Genomic DNA, 24,777 nt, shown 5'->3' with positions numbered 1-24,777 from the left:
CACATGAAAAAAGATATTAGAATCAGTTTAAAAAGGTGCAGTGGCTCAAAGTTTGTAGAAACATTCTAACTTTTCTATGAATACTTAAGGGGTGCAAAACAAACATGTTGCCATGAAAATCTTTCAGCATGTCACTGTACAGCTAGAAAAACAGAGCAGAAAAAACAAATGGCAGGTTTAATGTTTGATCTTTACACAGCTGGTTTAAATATGCCCGTGACCTGACCTAACCTGCCTTTTCCCTCCACTGCTGGCTTTGACAGCAGGCATTGTGATATCATAACTCAACTGTAATAAATTATTACAGTTGAGTTCTCATGTCATTTCTTTATAATAGGTAACTGGGTGCGTTATAAGCCAGCTGTTATAAAGAAATCTGAGACAGATACAGTAACCTGTCTTTTCCTTCACCTGCTGGCTCTGGCAGCCGGCATTGTGATATCATAACTCAACTGTAATAAATTATTACAGTTGAGTTATCACGTCATTTCTTTATAATAGGTGACTGGGTGCGTCATAAGTCAGCCGTTATAAAGAAATCTGAGAGATACAGTAACCTGTCTTTTCCTTCACCTGCTGGCTCTGGCAGCCGGCATTGTGATATCATAACTCAACTGTAATACATTTTTACAGTTGAGTTATCACGTCATTTCTTTATAATAGGTGATTGGGTGCGCCATAAGTCGGCTGTTATAAAGAAATCAGAGACAGATCTGTCTCTGATTTCTTAATAACAGTCGACTTATGATGCACCCAGTTACCTATTTTAAAGAAATGACATGAGAACTCAACTGTAAAAATGTATTACAGTTGAGTTATGATATCACAATGCCTTCTGCCAGAGCCGGCAGGTGAGGGTAAAGGCAGGTTAGGTCAGTGTGGTATTCCTATGTCATCTAGAATCTTATTATGTCACTCAGTAGAGTGTTAGGTTCTTGGAATGTTTTCCCTTGACCAGTGTCTGTTACTGCTGATCTGAGGTTGAGGTGATCCCTTCCTACCTGTGGTTGTTAAGCTGTCCTCCTCATGAATAAACCTACTGAACCTACTTCTTGTGTACCCTCATTACTACACAATTATTGGCGACGTTGGGATGCGAACCCACGCGTGCAGTCAGCAAAGCTGTCAGAGTCGAAGATGGGAAAATTTGGAATCTCAGAAGGGTCTCCTTATGCAAACCTTGTGTTTCTTCTTCACAAAAGACTTCTTTCCCAGAGAAATTTGTCTCAGACAAGCTGGTTTCAGACTTTGGCTCAGACCATAATCCAGATGGTTTTTCTGGTATGCATGAAGTTTATGACAATTTAGAAAGGGAGATTGTAAATAATTCTGATGTTGTTATTAATTCTGATTCTCCACCTGCTCCATGCATTTCTGAAGACAATCAATCAAATACAGAATGTGAAGATACCTTATTAAGACGCAGTGAGCGTGTGAAATGTGCTCCTTCAAAGTTTAAAGAAGGAGATCCTAAGTGTTTTTTTTTCTTCTCTTTAAGGGTTATCTTGTTTTTTTTTTCCTTGTTTTTTTTTTAAAATTTTTTTTAAAGGGGGGGAGGTGTGTGGTATTCCTATGTCATCTAGAATCTTATTATGTCACTCAGTAGAGTGTTAGGTTCTTGGAATGTTTTCCCTTGACCAGTGTCTGTTACTGCTGATCTGAGGTTGAGGTGATCCCTTCCTACCTGTGGTTGTTAAGCTGTCCTCCTCATGAATAAACCTACTGAACCTACTTCTTGTGTACCCTCATTACTACAGTCAGGTCACAGGGCATATTTACAGGCCAGTCTCTGGAGGCAGAGCCATGTGGCAGCAGGCTAAGAGCGGCCATAATTGCCAAATCCACAAGAGCAGGCCCACTGTTGGGGAGCGGAGTGGAGTGTAATAGTGCCCTACTGTAAATATTCAGTATGTCCTACTGGGAGGCCACAATTTGTGCAGGGTCAACAATGGAGTTCGACATTTTGCCTTCATCTTTTTCAATGTTGAATTTGCCTCAGTCGTTAACAGAAGAGATACTGATTAATTTCCTCCAGGAAGAACATTTTTCGTTCCTGTGGTTATTTTTGTGGGGGGAGATCGTTTCCTGTCAGAAGACTTCCCTGAAGAAGAAAGGAAGTGCTATAACGCATCCCGGAGGGACCTTGGTTAGAAAAAAATAACTTAGTCCTTGCTGCATCAAAGAGGTATGGAAGTCCAAGGAGTCATGTTTTGATCCTAGACACCACATGCAGATGACATGAGGGTCCAACAAGGACATCATCTTAATGCATCTGTGATAGGGTTTTATCATTGAAACCTTAGGAGAGGACATTTGATCTCATCACTGTTGAAAGATTAGAAATTTAGTCGGTGAAGCAAAAGAAGAGACAAAGAACGATGAGGTGAAGAAAAACAGGAAGTGATGCCAGTGCACTGAAAGGTGGCTTGTATGTCCTCATGCAATCACATCCTTGGTGACAACGGAGAACTACTGCTGGGGGGAAAAGGTTTTGCATCCAGTCTGGGGCATGGGAATATTCATAACATGAGGAATCTACTGGAAGAGGTTTTCATCAGAAAATTCCATCTAGCTATGGACTACTGATAAGAAGGCATAACTGTGACTCGTTACATAACTGATCAGCAGTTGTTTAGAAAGGTATTTCAACTTATTTGTGGCTTTAGTTGTGTTTCTTGTAAAGCTCTTTTCACATTGAGTTAGTTAAGGACCTGTTTCAAGGTTATAAAAATTGGCAAACATATTGATGGCTCATGTAAAAACCTAAAATTAGTATGGGTGGAAAAGAGGATTGAGTCCTCAGAAAACCTTGCATTACAAAAGGAAACACAGTCATGCTCATGAGTGTACTGACTATGTAATCCACTCACCTTCAAGGCTGATGTGATGGCGTCTGAGAAGGAAACCTTTAAAAGAAGCGTGACCAATAATACTTAGGCATATGTTTGAACAGCAGCCTTCATAGATAAAGACACAGTGCTAAAAAAAATGCCAGAGGTAGGCACATCTGATACTCATCCACCTGCATGTTTAAAGAAAATTTAAGGCCATATTCTATAAAATATAAAAGACAGAAACATGTATCTTGCTACTTTCTGTGGTCATCCCGGTTCTACGTCCAGTAGATGCTAAACCTATTCCTCTTAAACAGACAGAATGTTCTCTTTGAAAGGTGTTTTTATTTCTTTTAAGATTGTCATGTACTCTGTGAGAGGATTTGAGTGCATGTATTGCACGTACTCTGGATCCAGGTGTCTAGCTCAGCGATGGTAGGCTGGGAGCAGGATCTTGCGAGACATCCTGAAGAAAAGATCCAGCCTTCACGAAATCTCCTGTGTGGTTGTTCGAAGGGATGAAGAAGATCTGGATACTACCACTGATATGAATAAACTGGAGAAATAAGGATAATTGACTAAATGGATTGCTTCAGCTTGACAAACACTTGAGACAGAAGTACCTACTTTAAAAAAAAGTGACAATTCTTAATCAGATACAGACGTCTCAAGCTTTTAGTGGCCTTAATAATTGGTATCCTGAAACGGGGAACCATATGGGTATGCAATATTAGTTGCTTATTAATTCTTATGTCTTAGGAGAAGTGAAGAGATGCATTAGGAGTCTTCTGCAACTTCTTTGAGTACTGTCCAGTGGCAGCATTATCTCGGAGAGCCACCTTGTTTATCACGTCAGCATTAGGTTGTGGTGACACCTCAGGACTATACTAAATGTAAGACCACATGCGCACCTAATGACATGACCTGGTGTCAAGTCTCAGGTGTAGTTCTAAGAAAGTTCTGTTTTGGGGTGCAGGCCTATCTCAAGGGATAAAAGTGGGGAACACTTGGTACTACAAGAGATGGACTAGTGCACGTAGTCACCCGACTTGAGATAATGCATCTAGAAAGAGCAAGAATCCCAGATAAGTGCATTGTAACCTAAAAGGATGACTGACCGTCTTGCTTCTCTGCTTCCATTGGAAACTCACCGTGGGTGAACACTGCTCTCTACCAGTAAAGTAGTTTCTCAAGGAACCAGATTGAAGATCAGAAAAAGGCAAAATGCAATGGATGCTTAGGAGTCAAGCCACCCAGGATAGTATTATGAAGGTCATCTCAAAAGTGTCGAAATTTGAATCCCTGGCATTCTTTCAAGACAGAGACATGCAATATACCAAGATCGAATGGAAGCCAATGGTTAAAATGTGCACCACATCGGAATGTTCTGAGCAAATTCACAAAAACTGGTAAAATGATAAAACTGGCTCTGCGCTAGAAACCTAGAGCTGAAATGCCGTAGTGGTCTTCGTGGGGTACAGTGACAGGTACATTTTAGCAGCCAGATCCAATATGGTGGGGGTCTGTTCCGGCCAGTTTCTGCAGCAGGGACAGGTCCTAGAGGGCCTGGGCTGATACGTCCGGGTCACTTCCTCGGGGTCTGGTGGTGGCGAAGCAGAGATATTTGCTGGGGATGACTAATGTGTTGTGGTCTGCTTCTGTGGGTGGTGAGTAGCAGAAGTTTGGGAGGGTCTGGAGTGACTGATAAACTCTGAGATCTGTGTGGTGTCTGGTTGTGACACAGCAGAGTTTTCTCAGTTACCGTAGGTGTGCCACCCCTGTGTGGTATACTTCCGGAAACGTGAGGGGGTCTGGAGGTCAGTGACGTGCCTTGTGCTAGGTCGTGACATAGCAGAGAGGCGTTGTCCATCAAGGCCAATGGCGCTGTAGTATTTGTGGGGTCGAACAGCACGGGTTGCTACTGGTTAAAAATGTCACAAACTGACAGGAAATATTCACAACTTTTTCCTCGCTGTTTCCCGTAAGGACCGTTCTAAGTGTTGCACAAAACCCGTAACGCAATTAAAGAGAACCTTCCTGCTAGGAAACAGGTGTTCACCTTTTGTGAGTCAGCCACCCCAACAGAGGCGCTGCATTACAATGACGAGTCTGCAGTGGGAACCGGCGGGCCGCTTTCATCATCCTTCAGACAAGCTTTGAATGAGCCAGCCTACAGGAAGCGCCTCCTGCCCTCCTCTGCCACATTCGTGCCCACCGGCACAGGTGCGGCTGAGGAGGCGTACTTGGCAAGGGCTGTCCTTCCTCGCCTTCTGAAAAGTGCTGCGCTGAACGTGTTCCAGAACATTCCAGTCCTGTGCAGGGAAAACCCAGGCCCTTCTGCCAAAATCCCAAACGTAAGGTATGTGCAAGGGAGTAGCCAGAATATTAAAATACCCCCCACTTTGAGCCAAAGCTCTAAAGACACCAAGCAAGCGAAGCAAGTCAGAGCAACCCTACCCAAAATAACTTGCTTGTCTCTTCCATCAAAGCATCTATCAAATCATTTTTTCATCCTTCCATCCACCTGCTGATAATCACTGTTTCACCTTTAAATTCTGTCATCTATTCAGTCATTCATCCAACATTCAGTCTATCACCTTTCCATTCATCCGTCCATCCACTAATCCATATCCAAACATCCATCGAGCTTGAAACATATCCATCAAACATATCCACCCTTTAACTCAGTCATCCATCCTTTCACTTATCCACTCTGCTTTCATCAATTCATCCATCCACCCTTTATATCATCAATCCATTCGCACATCCCCCCACTTCACTCATACATACATCCAGCCATTCTTTCACACATTCATCAATCCACACTTTCACTCAGCCATCCAACCTTTCACTCATCCATCCACCCTTCAACCCATCCTTCCACTCACTGATCCATCCATTTAACCTTTTACTCATCCAACCTTTCACTCTCCTCCATCCACCCTTTCACTCACTCATCCATCCATCTCTTCTCCCTTTCATTCATCCATCTGTCCACCCTTTCATCGATCCAGCCATCCATTTAACCTCCCTTTCACTCATCCATCCATTCTTTCACTCATACACACCTACTTCTATCCTTTCACTCAACCATCCACTCATCGATCTATCCATTTACCATTCCACTCTTTGATCTGTCTTCTCACTCACTCATCTATGCATCCTTTCTCTCTTCATCCATCCAGCCATCCACCCTTTCCCTCACCCATCCATCCATCCTCCCGTTCACTCATTCATCTATCCATATCTTCACTTCACACATCCATCTATCTATCTATCTATCTATCCATCCATTTACCCTTTCAACCATCCATCCACCCTTTCAACCTGTCCATCCACCCAGGCATCCTTTCCATCTATCCATTTACCCTTTCACTCATAATCCATCCTTTCACTCGCTCATCCTTTCTATCATCCATCCACCCTTTCACACATCTGGCTGTCCATTCACCCATCCTTCCTCCCCTCCACTCATCCATCCTTATATCCATCCTTTCACTCATTCAGCCATGCATCTATCCATCCATCCCTTGACTCACTGACCCAACCACCATTTCACTCACACATCCATCCACTCACTGACCCATCCACCATTTCATTCACTCATACACCTATTTCAACCTGTCGATCCAGACACTCTTTCCATCTATCCATTTACCCTTTTGCTCATCATTCACCCTTTCACTCATAATCCATCCTTTCACTCATTTATCCTTCCATCCTTTCTCTCCTCATCCGTCCATTTTTCGTACATCTGTCCATCCATGTATCCATCTATTTGCCCATTCTTCCTCCCTTTCTCTCATCCATCCTTTCATTCATTCAACCATGCATCCATCCTTTCACTCACTCACCTTCCCACCCTTTCGCATGAACTATTAAGCTTTGCCTGCCAAGCTGCCGACAGACGCGACCTATTAAAGCCCCAACCTCGCTTTAGCTCCTAAAACAGGGGATTAACAATGCGCTTGGGTATATGGCCTACACTGGCCAACTCCACACAAAATCCCACCTCCGGACGAGAACTTCAAAAGCTCAAGAAGGTGTCTAACTAGTATGTTTAAAAAACACATCAAAAATCAAATGCTGCCTCAAAGAAGGAGTTCATTAACTGCAGTCCTAGCAAAACGGTAAGACCAACTGAGAGTGCTCTGTTTGAAGTGGAGCATGTAGCCGTGACAGTTCTGTAAGCAGCGGAAAACCCTAACCCTTGTCACATCAAGGGACAGAGCATCACCCAGGGAAGATTCACGCTGCATCCATCAAACACTTTTCATTTTTTTTTTTTAAGTTTTATTGTTTTATTGCAAGGAGATACAGCAAAGCATGATAACCAAAATAACACAACAGATTCAGACATCAAAAAATAAATGTAACACTTTTTTTTTCTTTTCAAAATACTTAATGGAAGAAAATAAAAACAGAAAACAGAGGAAATTAAATCCACTCGGCAATTGGTGCCCAGATTTTTTCCCCCATAATTCTTTTTTTAACCCCCTTTAACTTATATAAAGCAGATTCCATGTTATACATGAATAATAATTTTTCCCGCCACATGAAAAATGTGGGGGGATCCTGACTAATCCATTCTTTGGTAATACAGGCTCTGACTGCAGCCATGCACAGAAAGAGAAAGTAAGAGATTGATTTGGGCCTAGTAACAGTATGGTCTATACTAAGTAATACTAATTCGGAAGTTAACTGAATGTCACATTTCAAAATAATAGATATGAAAGTTTCAATTTGTTGGTACAATAATGACAAAAAGACAAAAGGAGTGGTAGAGGGTCCGAGGGAAAATGTTTTTATAGACCAAATAGTACCTAGTCCCCCAACTTGACAATAAAACACACGAGAGGTACTAACAGTCTGAATTCAATGACCTCCCCCTCGGCTCAGTTTCTAACCCGAGGCAACGACGGAGAGTGCGTGGCCTCCTTCTATCCTGAGCAGTTGCCAGGTGAGGTGAGGTTTTCTCTCCCTTCAACCAGGGAGAAGATACACCAATTTTTCTTTTAGAAATTGGAGAGTGGGTGTAGATCACGTATCACATCACATTAAGTAAGTGTTGCAGTAGCACATCATAGGTCCTGACGAAAGCCGTTTAAGGCTGAAACATGTTGACCAAATAACATACATGGTGGATAGCAATTCCTTGCATGCTATCATTATACTGCTTTTAATGATACCACATTGATGGTCAGACCCAATAAAGTTTCTTATGACATCAAAGTAGGTATTTTTAAATCACGTGGATCATTTTCCTTTCTTTTTCTTCTTTTGAGCACTGCAACTTCTGCCCCTTCCGCTCACACACTGCCATCTGTTGGTTGAATGTTTGATCATTGGGTCCGAAATTAGGCAGCCTCAGACTCTCTCTGAGGAGGAGCCTACAGGACACCATTCTCCAACAAAAACAAACCCAGATGACGAGATTCCACTTTTGAGTGGGCTGATGGGTACTTTTTCTAGTTCTTCAGACTCTGTATCTTCTCTTTCTCATTACTCCTGGTATAACAATGTTACTTTTCTGGATCAACTTTGTGGTCTCAGTATGAATGTGGGACACTATTAGGTTCCAGTGTATTTATTCATTGAATTCAGACTGTTAGTACCTCTCGTGGGTACAATAATGACAACTTAGAGCAAGAAAAAAACATGTGTAATTCATCGGCTGCGTATACTCCACAACGACTGCAAGTCGTGCCTACCGTCGTACTCCATTTAACAACTTTACTTGGAGTGTAATACAAATTATGAATGCACATGAAATGTTGGGATTTCATCATCCCAGTTATAAGACACTCTGCAGCCATTTTAACTGACAGTAAAATATCAACATCCGGTATGCCTAGACTGTTAGCCCATTTCAGCTGACATTGACCCAAGTCATCCCCATATTCCTGCATTAAACTTAAATAAATAGCTCCTATGCGGGGTTTTTTTTGTAGAAGCTCTAGCAACGGAGTTTTAACTGGAGGAATTAAAGAATGATTCTGTAAAAAGCTACGAAGTTGTAGATATTTAAAGAAATCATTTCTTCCCACCGAAAAATTAGTCGTTAAATCCAGAAATGAAACCATTTGACCATTGTAAAATAAATCACCCAGATACCTTATTCCTTTCTGCTGCCATCTATACATGGTTAAATCATGAAAAGTTTCAGGAAGTAAATCCTTTGATATAAGGGGAGTATAGAAGTTTAATTTTAATAGTTTTATATGTTTTCGAATTTTTTGCCAGACTCCAAAAGTTGATTTCGGGGTTTTATATTTAGTTTTTTTTATAATAGCTAGGTTCTACGACTCTCAAAAAGCTGCCCTTCATTTTCTCACCCAAGATCATTTGATAAATTGATGGAGTCTGACAATCTAAAAGTTCTACTCTATCTCCCATAATTAGGGGACCAGTGTATTGTAAAACGGCAGAGAAATAATAGAAAAGAAAGTAAGGAACATTCCATCCGCCACAATCGTTGCTAAGAATCATTTTCTTAGCAGCTTTCCTATGGCGTTTGTAGCCCCAAAGAAATCGAAATATAGTTCTCTCTAAATTTCTAAAAGAAAGTAATTGAAAATCCAAAGGTATTGTGCGAAATAAATATAGGACCTTTGGTAGAACCAGCATTTTTAAAATGTTAAGTCTACCAAATAGAGATAGACGTAGATGATCAAGGCGTTGTAATGAAGTATTGATTTGGGCTACTATAGGATTTAGGTTGCGTTCTGGTATTTTTTCTATAGGTAAAGAAATTTTAATTCCTAAATATATGACTTCTGAGGTAATAGAGATATTTGAAGGTGGGTTTTCTCCTGAGCAGAGGATTTGAGTCTTTTCCAAATTTAGTTTATAACCCGAAAAAACCCCAAACTGTTTAGCAACCTCATTGATAATAGCTAAGGTGGTTTGAACGTCCGTAGTAGTGATCACAATATCATCGGCATAGGCAAGAATTCGATAATTAATATTAGCTAAATGTATGGGTTTAATATTAGCTTCTGAAACAAAACGGTTAATTAAAGGGTCAATATAAAAAGCAAAAAGTAGGGGAGAACAGGGGCAACCCTGACGGGTACCCCTAGTGATTGTTAAAGGTGACGATAATTGCCCATTGATGCGAATGTACGCTCTAGGGGAAATATATAAAGTTTTTAAAGCTTTTATGATACCCTGTCCTAGTCCCTTCCTAAGCAAAATTTCCCAAAGGTAGCCCCAAGCAACCCGGTCAAATGCTTTCTCAGCGTCTAAAAATACAAGTCCAATATTAGACCGAGTTGCTTGGGACCAGTCCAAAAAGGAAATCACACGTCGAATGTGATCAGCAGTGTCTCTAGCTGGGATAAAACCATGTTGATATTTTGAAACTAAAGGGGAGATGATGTTGGATAGTCTTACCGCCAAAATTTTGGAAAAGATTTTACTATCAGTGTTTATCAGTGAAATGGGGCGAAAGGATGAGGGTAATAACGGAGGCTTGCCTTTTTTAAGAAACACCGTAATAATAGAGTCGTGCCATGATTGAGGGGCGTTACCTTGCTGTGCCTTCAGACATAAATCCATTAGTTCTACTTTTAAAGCATTCCTAAAGAATTTATAAAATTCTAGAGGAATAGTGTCGGGTCCTGCAGCTTTTCCTGAAGCTAGCGACATTAGAGCGAGTTCAATCTCCTCCCATGTAAATGGTAAGTCTAATTTCTCCTTTTCTTCATTAGATAGGGTAGGATTCGGAACTGAGTCAACAAAGAGATTAATCTGATCTGAGCAATCGGGGCGGTCATCGTCAGTGTATAGCTTAGAATAAAAATCACTAAATACCATAAGAATATCATCCATTTTACTAACAGTCATCCCTATGTGATTTTTTATATTATTAATGCTAGCAAAAGCTGCCTTTTGTCTCGCCCTCTTAGCCAATAGTTTGCCGGAGTTTTCTCCAACTTCATATAGCTCTGCCCTAAAGGCAGATACTTGTTGCGCAAGCTTTGTAGCAAATCGTTGATAAATTTTAACTTTCAAAGTTGTTAATTTCTTTATAATAATTTCAGTAGATAACCCTTGATTGCATGCTTGCATAAGTTGAACCTCTAGAGATCTAAGATTTTAAATTTCTAAGTTTTCTTGGAACCTAGCTTCCTTTTGTTTACTTCTTGAGTAACTCAGTGTTTCACCCCGAACCCCACACTTGAAGGCATCCCAGACTATTTCAGGAGATGCAGTACCTTTATTATTAGAGAAAAATTCCGGGATCCAAATGTTCATATGGTCAATATAAGATGGGTCGTACAGTAATTTGCGGTCAAAAGACCATGAGCGAATGGGATTAGCGGTATTCAGTTCAAATTTAAGCATTAGGGGGTTATGATCTGAAATAATTTTCGGAAGAACCTCATATTCCACTTGCACTAAGTCATTGTATAGTCCCTTAAATACAAAAAAGTTATCTAATCTAAAAAATCTTTGGTGCGGTGCCGAAACAAAAGTATATCCAGACATCCCTGCTCTTTTCTCATAATCAAACACTTTTCAAATGGCCTTTTGAATCCTATAGGGCTAAAAATAAAGAATAAATAGCGATCTCATGGGTGGTGGCCAACATCAGCCGTGGTTTACTTACACACAAAAAAAAAATACAGGCCCTATTAATAAGCACCAGCAACCACACAGGACTATTTATTTCAATTTTATTTAAGACAGTTACGATTGGAAATTCCCTTGAAAGTGCTTGCGTATTAATTATCACGTCATTTGTTGGACAAATCTTTGTCCAATGACCTTACAGGGCAGGAGACATCTCACAGATTCAGAGCTCTCAAGTTTTAAAAATCTTTAGGAGTGAGAACTTATAGGTCTATTGATAACATCCCTTGTAGTGATGTCAGATAACCACAAACACTAATTACATCGTGGCAAGTCATATCAGTAAAATGATGGAAAATACTCAAAAAAGGTCAATTTGATCGAATAAAAATCACATCCACCGACACAAAAGCGGAAATCCCACTGAATGGTTCCTATGGGGAGGTGTCCAAACTAAATAGCGAATCTTTGAAGCAGATTACCCGCTGTGCGAATGTTGAGCAGATTGTTTAGCTGTCGAGAACTATTCTGGACCAACTGAAGTCTGAGTAAAATTACAGCTAGAGTTCCGGTTCTAGCCCTCCAGATCACGAAGGAGGATCAGCAAGGTGTGAGGGTATTTGCACACCAACTTCTAAATGTGTGAGGCTCACTCGGAATGAGCGAGGCCAGAGATTTCTGCAGGGCCAAAGCACTTTCAAGGAGACAGTGAGGCCTTGCAGATAGGAATCAATCATATGCAAATTCAAATTTACCCCTGAAAATATTTACAGTATAAGTAAGTTCTCACTGCTAAGAACTTTCATTTCAGATTTCTTTAAAGAACTGGTCTCCTTCTTAAAAACGCCTTGAGACCCTCATGGGTGAGTAGTCGTGCTTAAAAGGTTCTGATTGATTGATTAACGCACTGTGTTGCCATTCTTCAACGCTCCTATGAAACAAGAAGTTATAAAGGGGTTGAAGGGGTACGTGATCCACCCTGCTGGCAGTGGCAAAAGAGCACTCACTATTTTATATGGCACATTTTTCAGTTTTTTTGCTCGTATGCAAGCATATAATTTTATTGTCTTCTTCAAAGTACCAATAAGGCAAAATACTATACCACCTCCCCCAACAGGTGCTTTCACTAGGACATGCTTTATTTTAGGGGCACTGGAGCAAGTGACATGTGGATGTGGTGTTTAAAATGACTTTTCGCTGACAGTCTATGCACACTCCCTATTTTCTCAAGACTCATGAAATGCCCAGAGTCACAAGTGAGGCTTTGAAACATTGATGCGAGGAAAGAGATTGGAGATTAGGGAGCCTGATGCTTGCACATGCCAGATTCAATACCTTCTGTTTCGTTTTCACTATGTTCACTTGTGTCACGTTATGCACTCTGTCACTCTTATGAGCACCTGAAACGCCATGATATATGCTAAAAATGAAAATAAATGAATGAGTTTATGTTTACCTACACTTTTAGCTCCCCAGCGTGAATTAATTATACGCTCTATTCTCTCAAGGACCTCATTAGGCCACCCCTGAACCATTGTTCTTCTAAAATAGATTCAATACCTCAGTCCTTCTACCTAGATGCATACCTGCCGCTTAGAAGGGATATGTATGTGGTATGCATGTATGTTTTATTTGTATAGCACATACCTAGCCAAAAAGACAGCGGAGGACTGTACAGGGTGAAAGGCAAACAGTCAGCAAGCGAAAGGAGAGGTAACAGGTTATCGGCTTGTTAATGCACAGTGAAGTAGTTTTCTTTAAAGATGTGTGTCTTCAACTCTTTTCTAAACTGACCCGAGCTGGGGCAGACCTTGTTGATATTGGGATGTTATTCTAGTACTTAGGTGTGTAGCTGGAAAAGGCCTGCTAACTTATTTTTACTCTTCTGAAGTCTTTGGTCTGATGGTGGCCTGGCTACAGGGGTGCCAAGAGCTACCAGGGACGGTGAGCTTGTCTGCAAGATAAGATGGGTTGTTGGCTACACATAATATGGACTTCAGTTAGACCTGAAACCAACCAGGTGTTATCTACCTCGAGGAGCTGATCAGCCGTGGAGAAAGGGGAGTGTTCTCTTACGGGGAAATACCACCTAATATGGAAGCACTGATAGACTACGCTACCCCACTATTAACTTCTGAGTAACTTGCGGTAGGAGCAGCACAAATGCACAGATTGCCATGTTCCCACTTTTTTTGTGATAGGGGAAGCACACCCAACATTTAATTATAGCAAGTGTAGTTAGCTGAGTTAATTTACTTTTATGCTTCGTAGTGAATCGCATCTCATATGTCCATTAGGATATTGATTCGAATTTAAAAAGGACAACATTGCTCCATGTATAATCCATCTATTTTCTATTCTTTATTAGTTTTACTCATTTCAAAGTGAATTACGAAAACTTCAGCCAAGCTAGCCGATTTCGTTCAAGTAGGAACTTTTTCAAGGCTCTATGTTTTAGTATGTAACGCTGAAAAGTGCCAAGTAAGGGCCAATATCTCAATATTTCGTCATTATAATCCACGTCTTCCGGAAGTCTTCTAGAGGGTAACGTGGGTCGATGCATCAGGGGGCTGCATGTCCTTTTGGGCCTCTCTCCCTCTATCGGTCTTAGGCCGAGTGGCATTATTAAAAATGGTGGCTTTACCGCGACTGCTATACTACTTTAGAACTTTGCCGATCTGGATCCCGCAGCGGGTCTTTAAAGACCTGAGATCAATGATCACTGACTTTCTGTGGGGACATGGCAGACGTAGGGTGGCGTTGCACAATATGATCAGACCCAAACCTGAGGGAGGGATGGCGGTGCCCGACTTTGAATTATACTACCTGGCGGCCCAGCTCCAGGTTCTGACACAGAACGTCGCACGGGAATTCAGAGGCTCGGACCAGGTTCGGGGGAAGGGTATTCAGAGGCATATCCTGGCCTATATAATTATGCAACAGAAACTGGACCTAAGGGAGCTTGCCATGGAAGAGAAAACCCTCCGGTTGTGCTGGCACAGGAGCCTGAAGAGGGCGCGGGCCTCACGTCCCTATGCCCCAGAGATCCCACTAGGGATGCTGACGGCGTTGCCACACGGGGGTGATTGGTCCCCGCTACTGGAGTGGGAGGAGTTGGGCCTGCAGGTGATAGGTGATCTGTATGTGGAGGGGCGGCTGGCCCCGTTTGGGGTGCTGCAGGAACAGTTTGGTCTCCCGGATGGGGGATATCTCTTACACGCGGCGATCTCTGCAGCGATGCAAAAACACTGGAAGGTGGGTTTAGTGGAGCCAGAAACGACTATGGCATGCCAATACGTGGTGATGACGGCGGGCACAGTCAAGGCGGTCACTTGCCTCCACTCGCGGATGCTGAACGAGGGGCTAGCGCCACTCACGACGCTGAAGACCAAGTGGGAGGACAGCTTAGGCAAGACCATTCCGGACACGGCCTGGGGCCACATAATGGAACGAACATGGAAGGGTAGTAGGAACGCCAGGTTCCAGCAGGTGCATTTCTTTATACTGCACAGAGCCTATCTGACACCAGGGAAGCTCCAACGGCACTTTAGGGTGCAGGAGGCGGTATGCCAGAGGTGCTCGACGCCCGGGGTTGAGCTAGATCATATGTTGTGGAGCTGCCCGAGGTTGGGTACATACTGGCTGGAGGTGGGTGAGATTCTGAACGCGATCCCCGACAGGGAGGTGGAGTTTGATATGGCGGCATGCCTACTACTTTGGTTTCCCCACACAGCGAAAACGAAAATAACGAGTAAGTTTATCGATCTAGGGCTTATGCTGGCTCAAAGAGAGATTACGTGGCGCTGGAAGTCCAGGGAGGGCCCGTCTATTCGGAGATGGACGAATGAGCTGATGAAATGGTCTAGGTGTGAAAGTGTGCTGAGAATGCGACAAGCCACCAGTACGGGGAATGAGAGGAGCCTAGAGATGGCTAGAGCTTGGGAGATGATTGTGCAGGCGTTGTGTGACTACTTGACGGAGGATGAGGATGAGAGGCTTTTAGCGCATGGACTTCCATGAACCAGGGGCGTATAGATGTAATCCCTATCACTAGCGAGCCATTCTGTCCGGAACCCACTGTTATAACCCGCATCAGCTGCAGCAGGGGGAGCGTGGGGGGGGGGGAAGTTGTTCTAATTACCCAGTTAGGTATAGCCCAAGCACCAGTAGCAGGTTACGCAGTTTCTGGCCGCGGGAGGTGACCACGGACACGCTGCAGAGATCCTCAGGAATGACCGATTGATAGGCTTTGTCGGATGGTCTACTAGGGGTACTATCGGCGGAGACCGGATATATAGACCTAGGGGGCTGAGAGGTGCCGGCGGGAGGTGTACGATTCTGTCTAGGGGTAATTGGGGTAGGGGGGGGGAGTTGTTGGGGGATAAAAAGCAGATACTACTTCGGGCTGACGACCATAACCCGCTCTGTAACACTCATGACGATCTCCTGTTGGTGATCCTCGCTATGCTGCCCGGCCTCCGGGATGTGGGCTGAAGAGCCGTGTACAACCTTGAGAATTTATAACGCCTTATATTGAGGTGATGAGGATGGTCGTATTGTATCGATAATTTTGTTGATGATTCTGCAATAAAAACAAATTTAAAAAAATAAATTATAATCCACGTCTTGTCAAGGAGGCCAAGAGTGTATGTGGTGTTGCTGGTTTATGTACTACGCCAAAAGTGATACATGCAGAGTTACAGAAATGTGAATTATAATGATAAAATATTGCGATACGGGCACATCATTTCTATCACAGAGCGCCCATGAAGTCATTCTCATAAATCCTGGAAGAAGAATATGGAGCCTGATGCATTTGATGGCTGCCAAGGCATCAAACCGATGTATATTAATTGTGCAGGCAGTCCAAGTTCTTTAGTTACTGTCTATGGGTAGTCACAAATATTTCCCTGGGCGCCGCAAAGTGCTATTGTGGCATGCCCAAGGGCCACAACGATACCAGCAATGCGAGGGTTGTGGTGATGAAAGGTGGGGATAGGGAGAAGCGAAGCAGATGCATGGTGAGGACAACAAACAGAGCCTTCATGTGACTTCTGTCAACCACCAACCCTCTATTCTCATGCACCAAGAATTAAAGTCAAACCATTAACTTCTAATGTAAAATGTGAGAGGGAAAGAGATGCTCACCTGGTGGCTTAATTGCAAAATCTGAAAACAGAAAACCTGGATCAGTCCTGGCTTCCCCACTTAACAAACTTGTTTGATCCTAAGCAATTAGTTAATTTCTCTTTGCCTCCTATTTCTTCATTACCACATATGAGAGTATCTTCAAATATAAGAGTTCAGGATGTGAGCTGAACAAAACCTTCTCTTGTGTTTTATTTAATAAACTGTAATGTGTTTCCAGTTATTTAACAATCAAAGCTACACAAAAGGTGCACCTGACAAATGACTTGCCTCTTGGTTCACTAAGGGCATTGTTTTCAGAATGGGGGTGGCATGAAAGTTTCCAAGATCATGTGTGAAAACTATTACTGATAATAAATGGCCCTCAATGCAGTGATAAAATCTGACCTACTAAGGTAAAACACTCATGCATGTTAATAGAATAAACTCTCTGCAAACTTCAAAAAAGTGTATCATGTTTTTACATGTTTAGTTCAAGATGTTTTCAATACTTAAGGTGTTTCTAACAGTGGCGGCTCCTCTGCAAAGGCAGAGGAGGGTCACCCCCACTAATTTGAAGCAGTGAAAGAAAGTAAAAATAAAATGATAATTACGTCATTTTATTATCATTTTCTTTTGTACTGCTGCAGCAGCTTTGCGTGATGGGGTGGGGCAGATCTGCTCACAGCGCAGAGCAGGGGAGGAGTGGTAGCACCCTTCTAAGTGCGCAATGACTGTTTGGCTGGACTCCTCGTGCAGCCCAAACAGTCATGCGCACTTCGCATGTTCTCCACCCAGGCTGCATTACAGCCCGCGTGGGGAACATGTCCAGGCCCCTAGTCCCTGGCTGAGCGCCAACCACTACGCTCAGAACAATGTCAACCCTGCTTTGCCGCATTATGAATGGTCAGGGAAGCCTGGGTGCTTACCAATGACAATGCTGCATTGCAGCTTTGTGATTGGTCAGGGGAGCTTGGATGCTTCCTGTTGCATTCCTGACATGAGGAGCGATGCGGCGGTAAAGTACTTTTTTCTTTTACTGACCCCTCATTCTCCCCCCCCTTTCCTCTCGCTCCCGGCTCTGCTACCCACCGTCCGTGCCGGCCGCTACTGGTTCCTAAAGATTCATTTTCTAGGACACCTCTGTTCTTCCTTACCGTTACTTTAGTTAACGTGTAAATAAAGTATGCCTGTTTGTTTCTCAGCTTTCTGAATGTTCCTGCCCTATCAAGTGAGCAGCAGCCCACTTTCATTTTACATGTTCTCGTTTAAAGTTGACATCTTTTTAAACGGTGACCGTTAACACACTTTTACTTGCACGCCCTTATGAGATAGTCTACTCAGAAAAGGTCAGCTTACAATTACTTTTCCTCATAGGCACATTATCATACCTTACAACATTATGACCAACTATTGGGTACACTGCGTAAATTGCCTTTTGTTGTTGTTGTCCGTTTGGTGATAGCTCTGGGTGGATAGAATCAACATGAACATGACAACCGGACCAGAACTCAGGCACAGGACAAATAGGTTCCTTTTTATTATATAAACTGCACTAAGCCTTTGTTTGAACAGAGGAGCATTTCAATGGATTGTCTCAGTCGCACCATGCCTGTATTCTAGCCCAGCTGAATTCCATCACTATCCCGAGAGGGATGGTGGCCTGCTCTACATTTAGACAGGCTACTAGATGACCCACGTACGCAGATAAATGGGGAGTTAGACCACTCCAAAGGATGCTGGCAGTCCCACACACCTATGCTTTTTAGGATAGGCAGCGCTTGGTAGGAGGACAATTATATGTTATCCATATAATGACTGTAAATGCACAGTGGTTGAATGGTTTATCTTTTTCATAATGCTGGTTACTATGCTCTGTTGTATTCTACTTATATTTGAAGCACAAGTATTTTACACAAGAATCCAATTGCTTCAATAAATGTTTGAAGTGTATTTCTTGTGTATACCTTTGGGCATGCCTGGGTTAACAATGAAAGTGTAGATCTGGTTCCACGATTTCCTTGGGGGGGAGAGGTGGGGGGAGTGTCATGGTCTGAGGTTCCAGTCACCATCTGGTACCTTGTAAGGTTTAGAGGTCCAGATTGCGCACTGTGAGCTAGCCAGGAACTAAGTCAACATATTCAGATGGTATGAATGGATTCAATCCCCCAAAGTTTTAATACTTACGTTGCCCAAACGCACAGTCTAACTAAATTAGTAGGAACCGTACAACATTATTCTTGAAGCAAAGCAAACTTTTCATGCAAACAAACAGCAAGGTAGAACTAAATAGCAAGATCATGCCTAGCCTATGATCTCAGTTGCTTACCTCCAGTAACGCTCTTTCTGGTGGATACTCTAATCGCACATTCCTCACTTGTGAATGGCGCCAGCCTGTACCGTATTTTTTTTTAAACAATTACCTTGTGCACTGGTGGATGTGGCATCGGGCCGCGCTGTGTAGAATCGGTCTTGCCCCATAAGTAACGTTGGGGCCACAACATAACCGCCACCTCTGTATGTCAACACTAGTTTCTGAAATCTGTCTGTGCCTTCAGTCACAGAGACCATGGGAATCAGAGTGCCAGTGTGCAGGTTTCTAGTTCGATCAAGGCGACCATTTCACAGAACAGGGATGAGGGTGAGTAAGTGAGGAATCTGCGGTTACATTGAGCGTCACCAAAGGTAAGTAACCTCCTCTTCTGATGTATACTTCCAACAGCAGATTCCTCACCTTGTGAACAGATACCATAGCAGTACTTACACAGGTGGTGGGTCTGTGGAATGGCTCTGACGAGAAACCCTTGCGGGACTGAACTAGCAAAACACCCCTCTGTCCAGGCCTGGCTATCCAAGCAGTAGTTCTTTGTGAACGTGTGGATTAACACTCATGTAGCAGCCTGGCAGATGACCAAGATCAGCGCTCAATGCAAACAGTGCAGTGGTGGATGCGTTGGCTCTGAGGAATGACCAATACATAGCAGATTACATTTATACAAAAGATAATCCATCTAGAGATGGTCTGTTTCTACACTGCCCTACCTTTCTTTGTCTCAGAGAACACAATGAACAGCTGATTGTCCACCCGACGGTCCCTGTTGTAAACAATGTAGAACCTCAGAGCTTTCCAAGTGTGTAAGTGAGTCGTTCTTCCTCCTTGGATATATGAGGAGGGGCGAAGAATGCCAACAGTGGAGTGGTGTGGCTCACTGGTTAGAGGCGGCAGACCCGGAAGCAGAGAACGGCCCGGGACCAGGGTTCAATTCCCAACGCGGCAGGGTCGTGGACCATGGTCAGCGGACTCGACAATTCTCGCCTCGGTGCCTACTCTAACCAGGGATCACACTCGGCAACTCTGGGCATTAAGCTTGCCTCATCTCTACAACGGCCCCCCGCAGATGCCGGGGATGCCTGGTTTCACCTTGGAGATACCCAGAAGGGACCATCTCACAGGGAAAGCCAGGACGGGTTCCCCAGCGGTCTTCAGCGCCGGGACGCTTACGGGCAGCTGTGCGCTTTACAAGTACCACACATTTACATTACATTTACATTTAACAGAGTGATAGACTGCCCGATGTGGATAAGCATGAAAAATGTTGGGAGTAACAGTACCTTCATCCATAAACCTAGCTTGGCCAGAAAGAAGGTGGTGTATGAAAGCCTAGACAGAATATGCTTGTGGCTCAGTCATGTGACAAGGTGACGTGATCTTTAGGACAAACACTGTCTTCAGGGTTAGCAAACTTGATGGGCAACTATACATTGGCCCAAATCTTCAGTTTCTTTCAGAATTCTGAAATTGAAGCGAAGGCTCTTGTATGTAGTGGCCGGTCTTTCCAGGCTTGAAGGCCTGACCTCCTGATCTGGTCTGGTGTATGTGTGGGATGTGTGCAAGGAGTAGTTAGGCAAAGCGGAGGTGTCTTTATAATTTAAGGAAGAGGATGCTGCTATTGAGTTAGACTGGCCCTGTGTTGTGCAGTGCTTTGTACTGTGGCAGTTTGTGTATTGCGTGTGTGGTGTGGGAAGTTAAGTATGATTCTTGCAGCCAAGTTCTGGTTGGTTTGTAATGGTCTGGTTAGATGTTTACTGATCCCGTCACCCAGAGTGTTCCTGCTACTGATGATGGTGTGGGGGATTGTTTTGATTGTGCTGTTCAGGAGCCATTTGAAGATTGTCCTCAGCATTTTTGGGGTGAGGAAACATGAAGCTGTCACAGCACTGTCTTGGGCAGTCTCGCTGAGCTTGCTGTGGATGACCCAGAGGTGCCTGGCATGGAAGGTGTGGGTGGGGGCGTGTTCAAGCTCAGCTGGCCACCAGGTGGAGCCCCATGACAATGCATCCTCTCCAAAGATTATTACCTTTGTCTTCTAAGTTTTAACTTTGAAGTAGTTGGTCCTCATCCAGTCGGCAAGTTCGGTAATGTAGGCAGTGAATTTGTTCTGGAACTTATCCAAGAAGTAGAGTATCAGCTGGGCGTAATTGGCTTAGAAGAAGAAATCGAAGTTGAGGAAGCAGATAATTCTAGAAACAAGGATCATACATGGGTTCAAGAGGGTCAGGATCAGAGAGGATACTTGCGGTACTAAACAAATGAGATCACGGGGGTTCCGACCTGTAGGGGGCTGGTGGACTGACTGGGTTCATTCACTCAGGAAGGAAAGACCAAACGGAAGGCTCACCCTTGGATTCTAATCTCTTGTAGGTGTCGGATGACGAAAGGGTGGAATACCGTGTTGAAAGTGAGGGAGAGGTCTAGGAAGATAAGGACAGCTGTGTCTCCCATTGGGACACCACAAAAGGTTTCATCTGAAACGTTGGTCAGTTTTTTTTTAAAAACACATATGTCATTTTAACAAAGAAAATTCATTGTAAAAAAAAAAAAGCTAATAAAGCGGACACAAACTTTAATTGTGGCCGGAGCAATGCCTTACTGGGCTAATGAAAGGAGGAAAAGAAGGAAATCAGATAACAGCTTGCAGGCGCTGAATATGCCTAGAAGAACACCACACAACAAACTTCTCACAGGGTCCCACCAAGATGGTTGTGATGGAGGAATGCCTTGCAGCCAGGGAGGAAGTTCAAAGGAAGTTAACTGTTGCCCCTGAATCTCCAAGCATGGAGGTGTAAGTTGTACGGGCTCAGGTGCAGGACCATGCCCTGCTCTGGCGATGGAAACCCATCTACTGGACCAATCCATAGCAGCTAGTATTTCTTGGGCCTAGCCATTCCTGAACTTCTTCAGAACTTTGGGCATGAGAGGTAGAGGTGTGAAGGCGTTCAGGAGACCTAAGCACTACCCCGACTGAAAGGTATCCCTGATGGAGAATTTGCCTGGGAAATCCAACGATCAAAACTTTGGACACAATACATTCTCAGCAGAGGCAAAAAGATAGAGGTACTGTTTTTCTATTGATGGAAGATGCCCTGTGCCACCTCTGAGTGTAGCTGCCATTTGCATAACGATAGGCAATTTCCGTCCTGGCATTTAAACATCCTGCCAAGAGCAGATCGTCCATGCCCTGCATATTTAAGTGCCTCCTAACCAAGGTGTTGTTTGTATGAACTTGCACCTGTTCCCTCTTGACTGATAGAAACGCCTTTAGTGCCAAGCGATTTACACACATCCCATACAGATTCATGGGGTGGTGGCTTTCCGCCAGAGAGCAGGGTCCTCTGATCTCCACCTCACCCAGATGGCCTCTCCAACCCAGCAATGATGTATCAGTCTTGACCGTTGGCTATGGGAGATGCTGGAAGAGGGGTCAGATGCTGGTCCAGCATACACCACTGCAGATCTTTTGCAGTATCCTCTGATATCAGATGGAATCTGAGGGGGTTCCTTTGATACCAAGCCCACTGAGACTTAAGAACTCTCGGCAGAGCCTGAAATAGCCACCCAGCATGGTCCACTAGCAGGATGTAGGTGGCCAAGAAGCCTCAGAAAAATGTTCACCAAGACCCAAGAGAAGGGGTGAAACATCAGTATCAAAGTCTGAATATCAGGGACTTGTTGAGGTTGAGGGAAATCTAGAAACAGCACTGTGCCCAGGATGGCCCCAATGAAAGGAAGCCTCTGTGAAAGAGTCAGGTGTGACTTCAGCAGGTTGCTGGAAAACCGTAAGGATGCCAATAGGTCAGCCATCGTCTGGAGGTGGTTCACAACTGTTTGATGCAAACCTGCTAAAACCAATGAGTAGTTGAGGTACTGGAAGAGAAGTATTTCCACCCTCTTCAGATGTGAAGCTGCCACCACCATTACTTTTGTGAACACTCAACCTGTGCTGGTGAGGTCAAGGGGGGGCATAAAGATATGAAAGGGTTTATGGCCTACCTCAAACTTCAGGTAGTGTCTGTGGGACTGCAGGAGAGGGATGTGAAAAAAGGCATTCTGCACATCCAATGCCACAATCCAGGTGCCTGGACCCAGGGCAGAACTGTGGAATCCAGGAGAATGTATTGAAACGCATCCACGAAATGACTGAGATTACGTTGCAATGTACACCATCGATTTGTTTACTATGTAATGTACCCCACTTAACTCCTTGAGTGCTCATGAGGGCTCCCCGCCGTCATGAGTCACAGTAGGCGTGTGCTCATGATGGCCGGGAGCTGTCCGAACGTTGCCACTCCGCCCACATGGTATTAATTCCCTGCCTGTGCGAGAGAATTAATCAGTGGGCGGAGATTGCTTGGGTCCCGGCCATCATGAGCACACGCCCACCGTGATTTATGATGGCCGGGAGCCGTCCTGAGTATGGGAGCGCCATGCCGAACCCTGCCACCCCCCCCACCTCGCACCGCAGCGGAATTTGCCCCGCGGTGAAGGGGTTAAGAGGAGCACTTGGTAAGTTTGCACGCATTACACTGTTAATAGACAAGCGCCGAGTCGCTTTACACTGGTATGGTAGCCTAGCTTCAAAAACTGAACACTGGTTGAAGGACATGGTTTACTGTAGTGAGAACCTTGCATTATATGCAGAAAAACTACCTGTAACATCTAGGCCCAGAGCCATATGGGGACCTCTATGTCAATATATGTAAAGATTGGTCATCAATAACTCACAAACTGATTTGTAATGATGTGGCTGTAATCATGATTGCAAACTGTCGCAATTGTAAATACTGATACAGACGAGAGGATTATCACTCAGATATTTGTGAAAAGGTCAATCACAGTTTAGTTATAAGGTTTGTAAAGGATATACTGCCTTGCAAGGCAGACTAAATTTATGCTTCGCTTGAAATGCCAATAAACAGAATAAAAATAAAATTAAAAGAGCAGCTGGAACAGCAACCTGTCCCGACCTGTGATGCCAGCAACTTCCAATAGCTCTCTTCTCCAAGAGAGCGTGAACTACTTTTCGGTGACTAGACAAGTGGTCCTCTGGAAACTGCTTGTGGTGTAGGTGGCATTTTTCGAGGGGTGGACAGGAAGGGTAGAGCATGACCATACTGGACAATTTGAAGCACCCATCTGTCTAATACTTTGCCACCCATGGAGGTAATAAGTTATCAGACCTCCAACCGGGTGACAGTGCTCTGCTGAGGACAAACCTAAGGGGTATTGCACCGGGAGGTGGGCGAAGGGGGGTGGGGGGTCAGAGACTGGGTAGTTTCTTGCCCCTGGGGGCCTGGAAGCTGTCAGCTGGCTCACCCACCTCTACCTCAAAAGGACTGGGAGGTCGGTTGTTGCAGAGGCACAGTCTGTTGTGGTCTCTGCTGTATGCCTCTTCCAAAGCCTTGAAAGGAGCAATATTGTTGGGGGAACTGCTGCACGGGAAGTTTAAGGGCAAGAGAGCGTGCTCTTGCCTTGCTTTTTTTTTTTTAAGGGCTTTAATGTCAAGTTCAAAGTCACGGGTGTTCACAAATTGCACCTCAATGACAAGTTCCTAATAACAAATATCCCACCCAGACAGTAGTGTCCTGGCATGACTGGCTCACATACTTTGCCGCTTTTTGAATATCCTTGATTATTTGTTGGAAGTTGACACGAAGGTTAGCCGTAAATGTAGGCAAGATATCGCTCATCATGTCCCACAACACGTGCAATTAACACCCCATGAGACAACTAGAATTTACGACCATTAGGGCAAGGCTGGAAGAAAAGCACATCGGTTTCCTAATGCATCTATATGTTTAGACTGTCTCATGGGGTGGTCAGAAACTCATTTGGGATTAGCTGATTGGTGACAGTCTGGACCACTAAGTCAGCGGTGTTGGATGCTGTCCCCTAAAGCTG

General features: G+C 43.9%; 1 protein-coding gene across 3 annotated transcripts in view; it reads right to left on the bottom strand.

The window, feature by feature from the left end:
- Positions 1 to 24,777, bottom strand: part of TANGO6 (transport and golgi organization 6 homolog) — a 591,842-nt gene that overhangs the window by 210,776 nt on the left and 356,289 nt on the right. The window contains exon 15 of one of the 3 annotated variants that reach the window (XM_078668287.1): positions 15,714 to 15,993. The exons of the other annotated variants lie outside the window; for them this stretch is intronic. Within the exon in view, the coding sequence (XP_078524413.1) occupies positions 15,845 to 15,993 (149 nt within the window). The 3' untranslated portion in view covers positions 15,714 to 15,844. Of the gene's footprint in view, positions 1 to 15,713; positions 15,994 to 24,777 lie in introns of those variants that run through there. 3 annotated transcript variants of the gene reach the window in all.

The sequence above is a fragment of the Lissotriton helveticus genome, chromosome 12, assembly GCF_964261635.1.
Source record: "Lissotriton helveticus chromosome 12, aLisHel1.1, whole genome shotgun sequence".
In the NCBI taxonomy this organism is placed as follows: Eukaryota; Metazoa; Chordata; class Amphibia; order Caudata; family Salamandridae; genus Lissotriton; species Lissotriton helveticus.
Note: the sequence above shows the minus strand (reverse complement) of the source record. Positions and strands in the feature narration are given on the sequence as shown.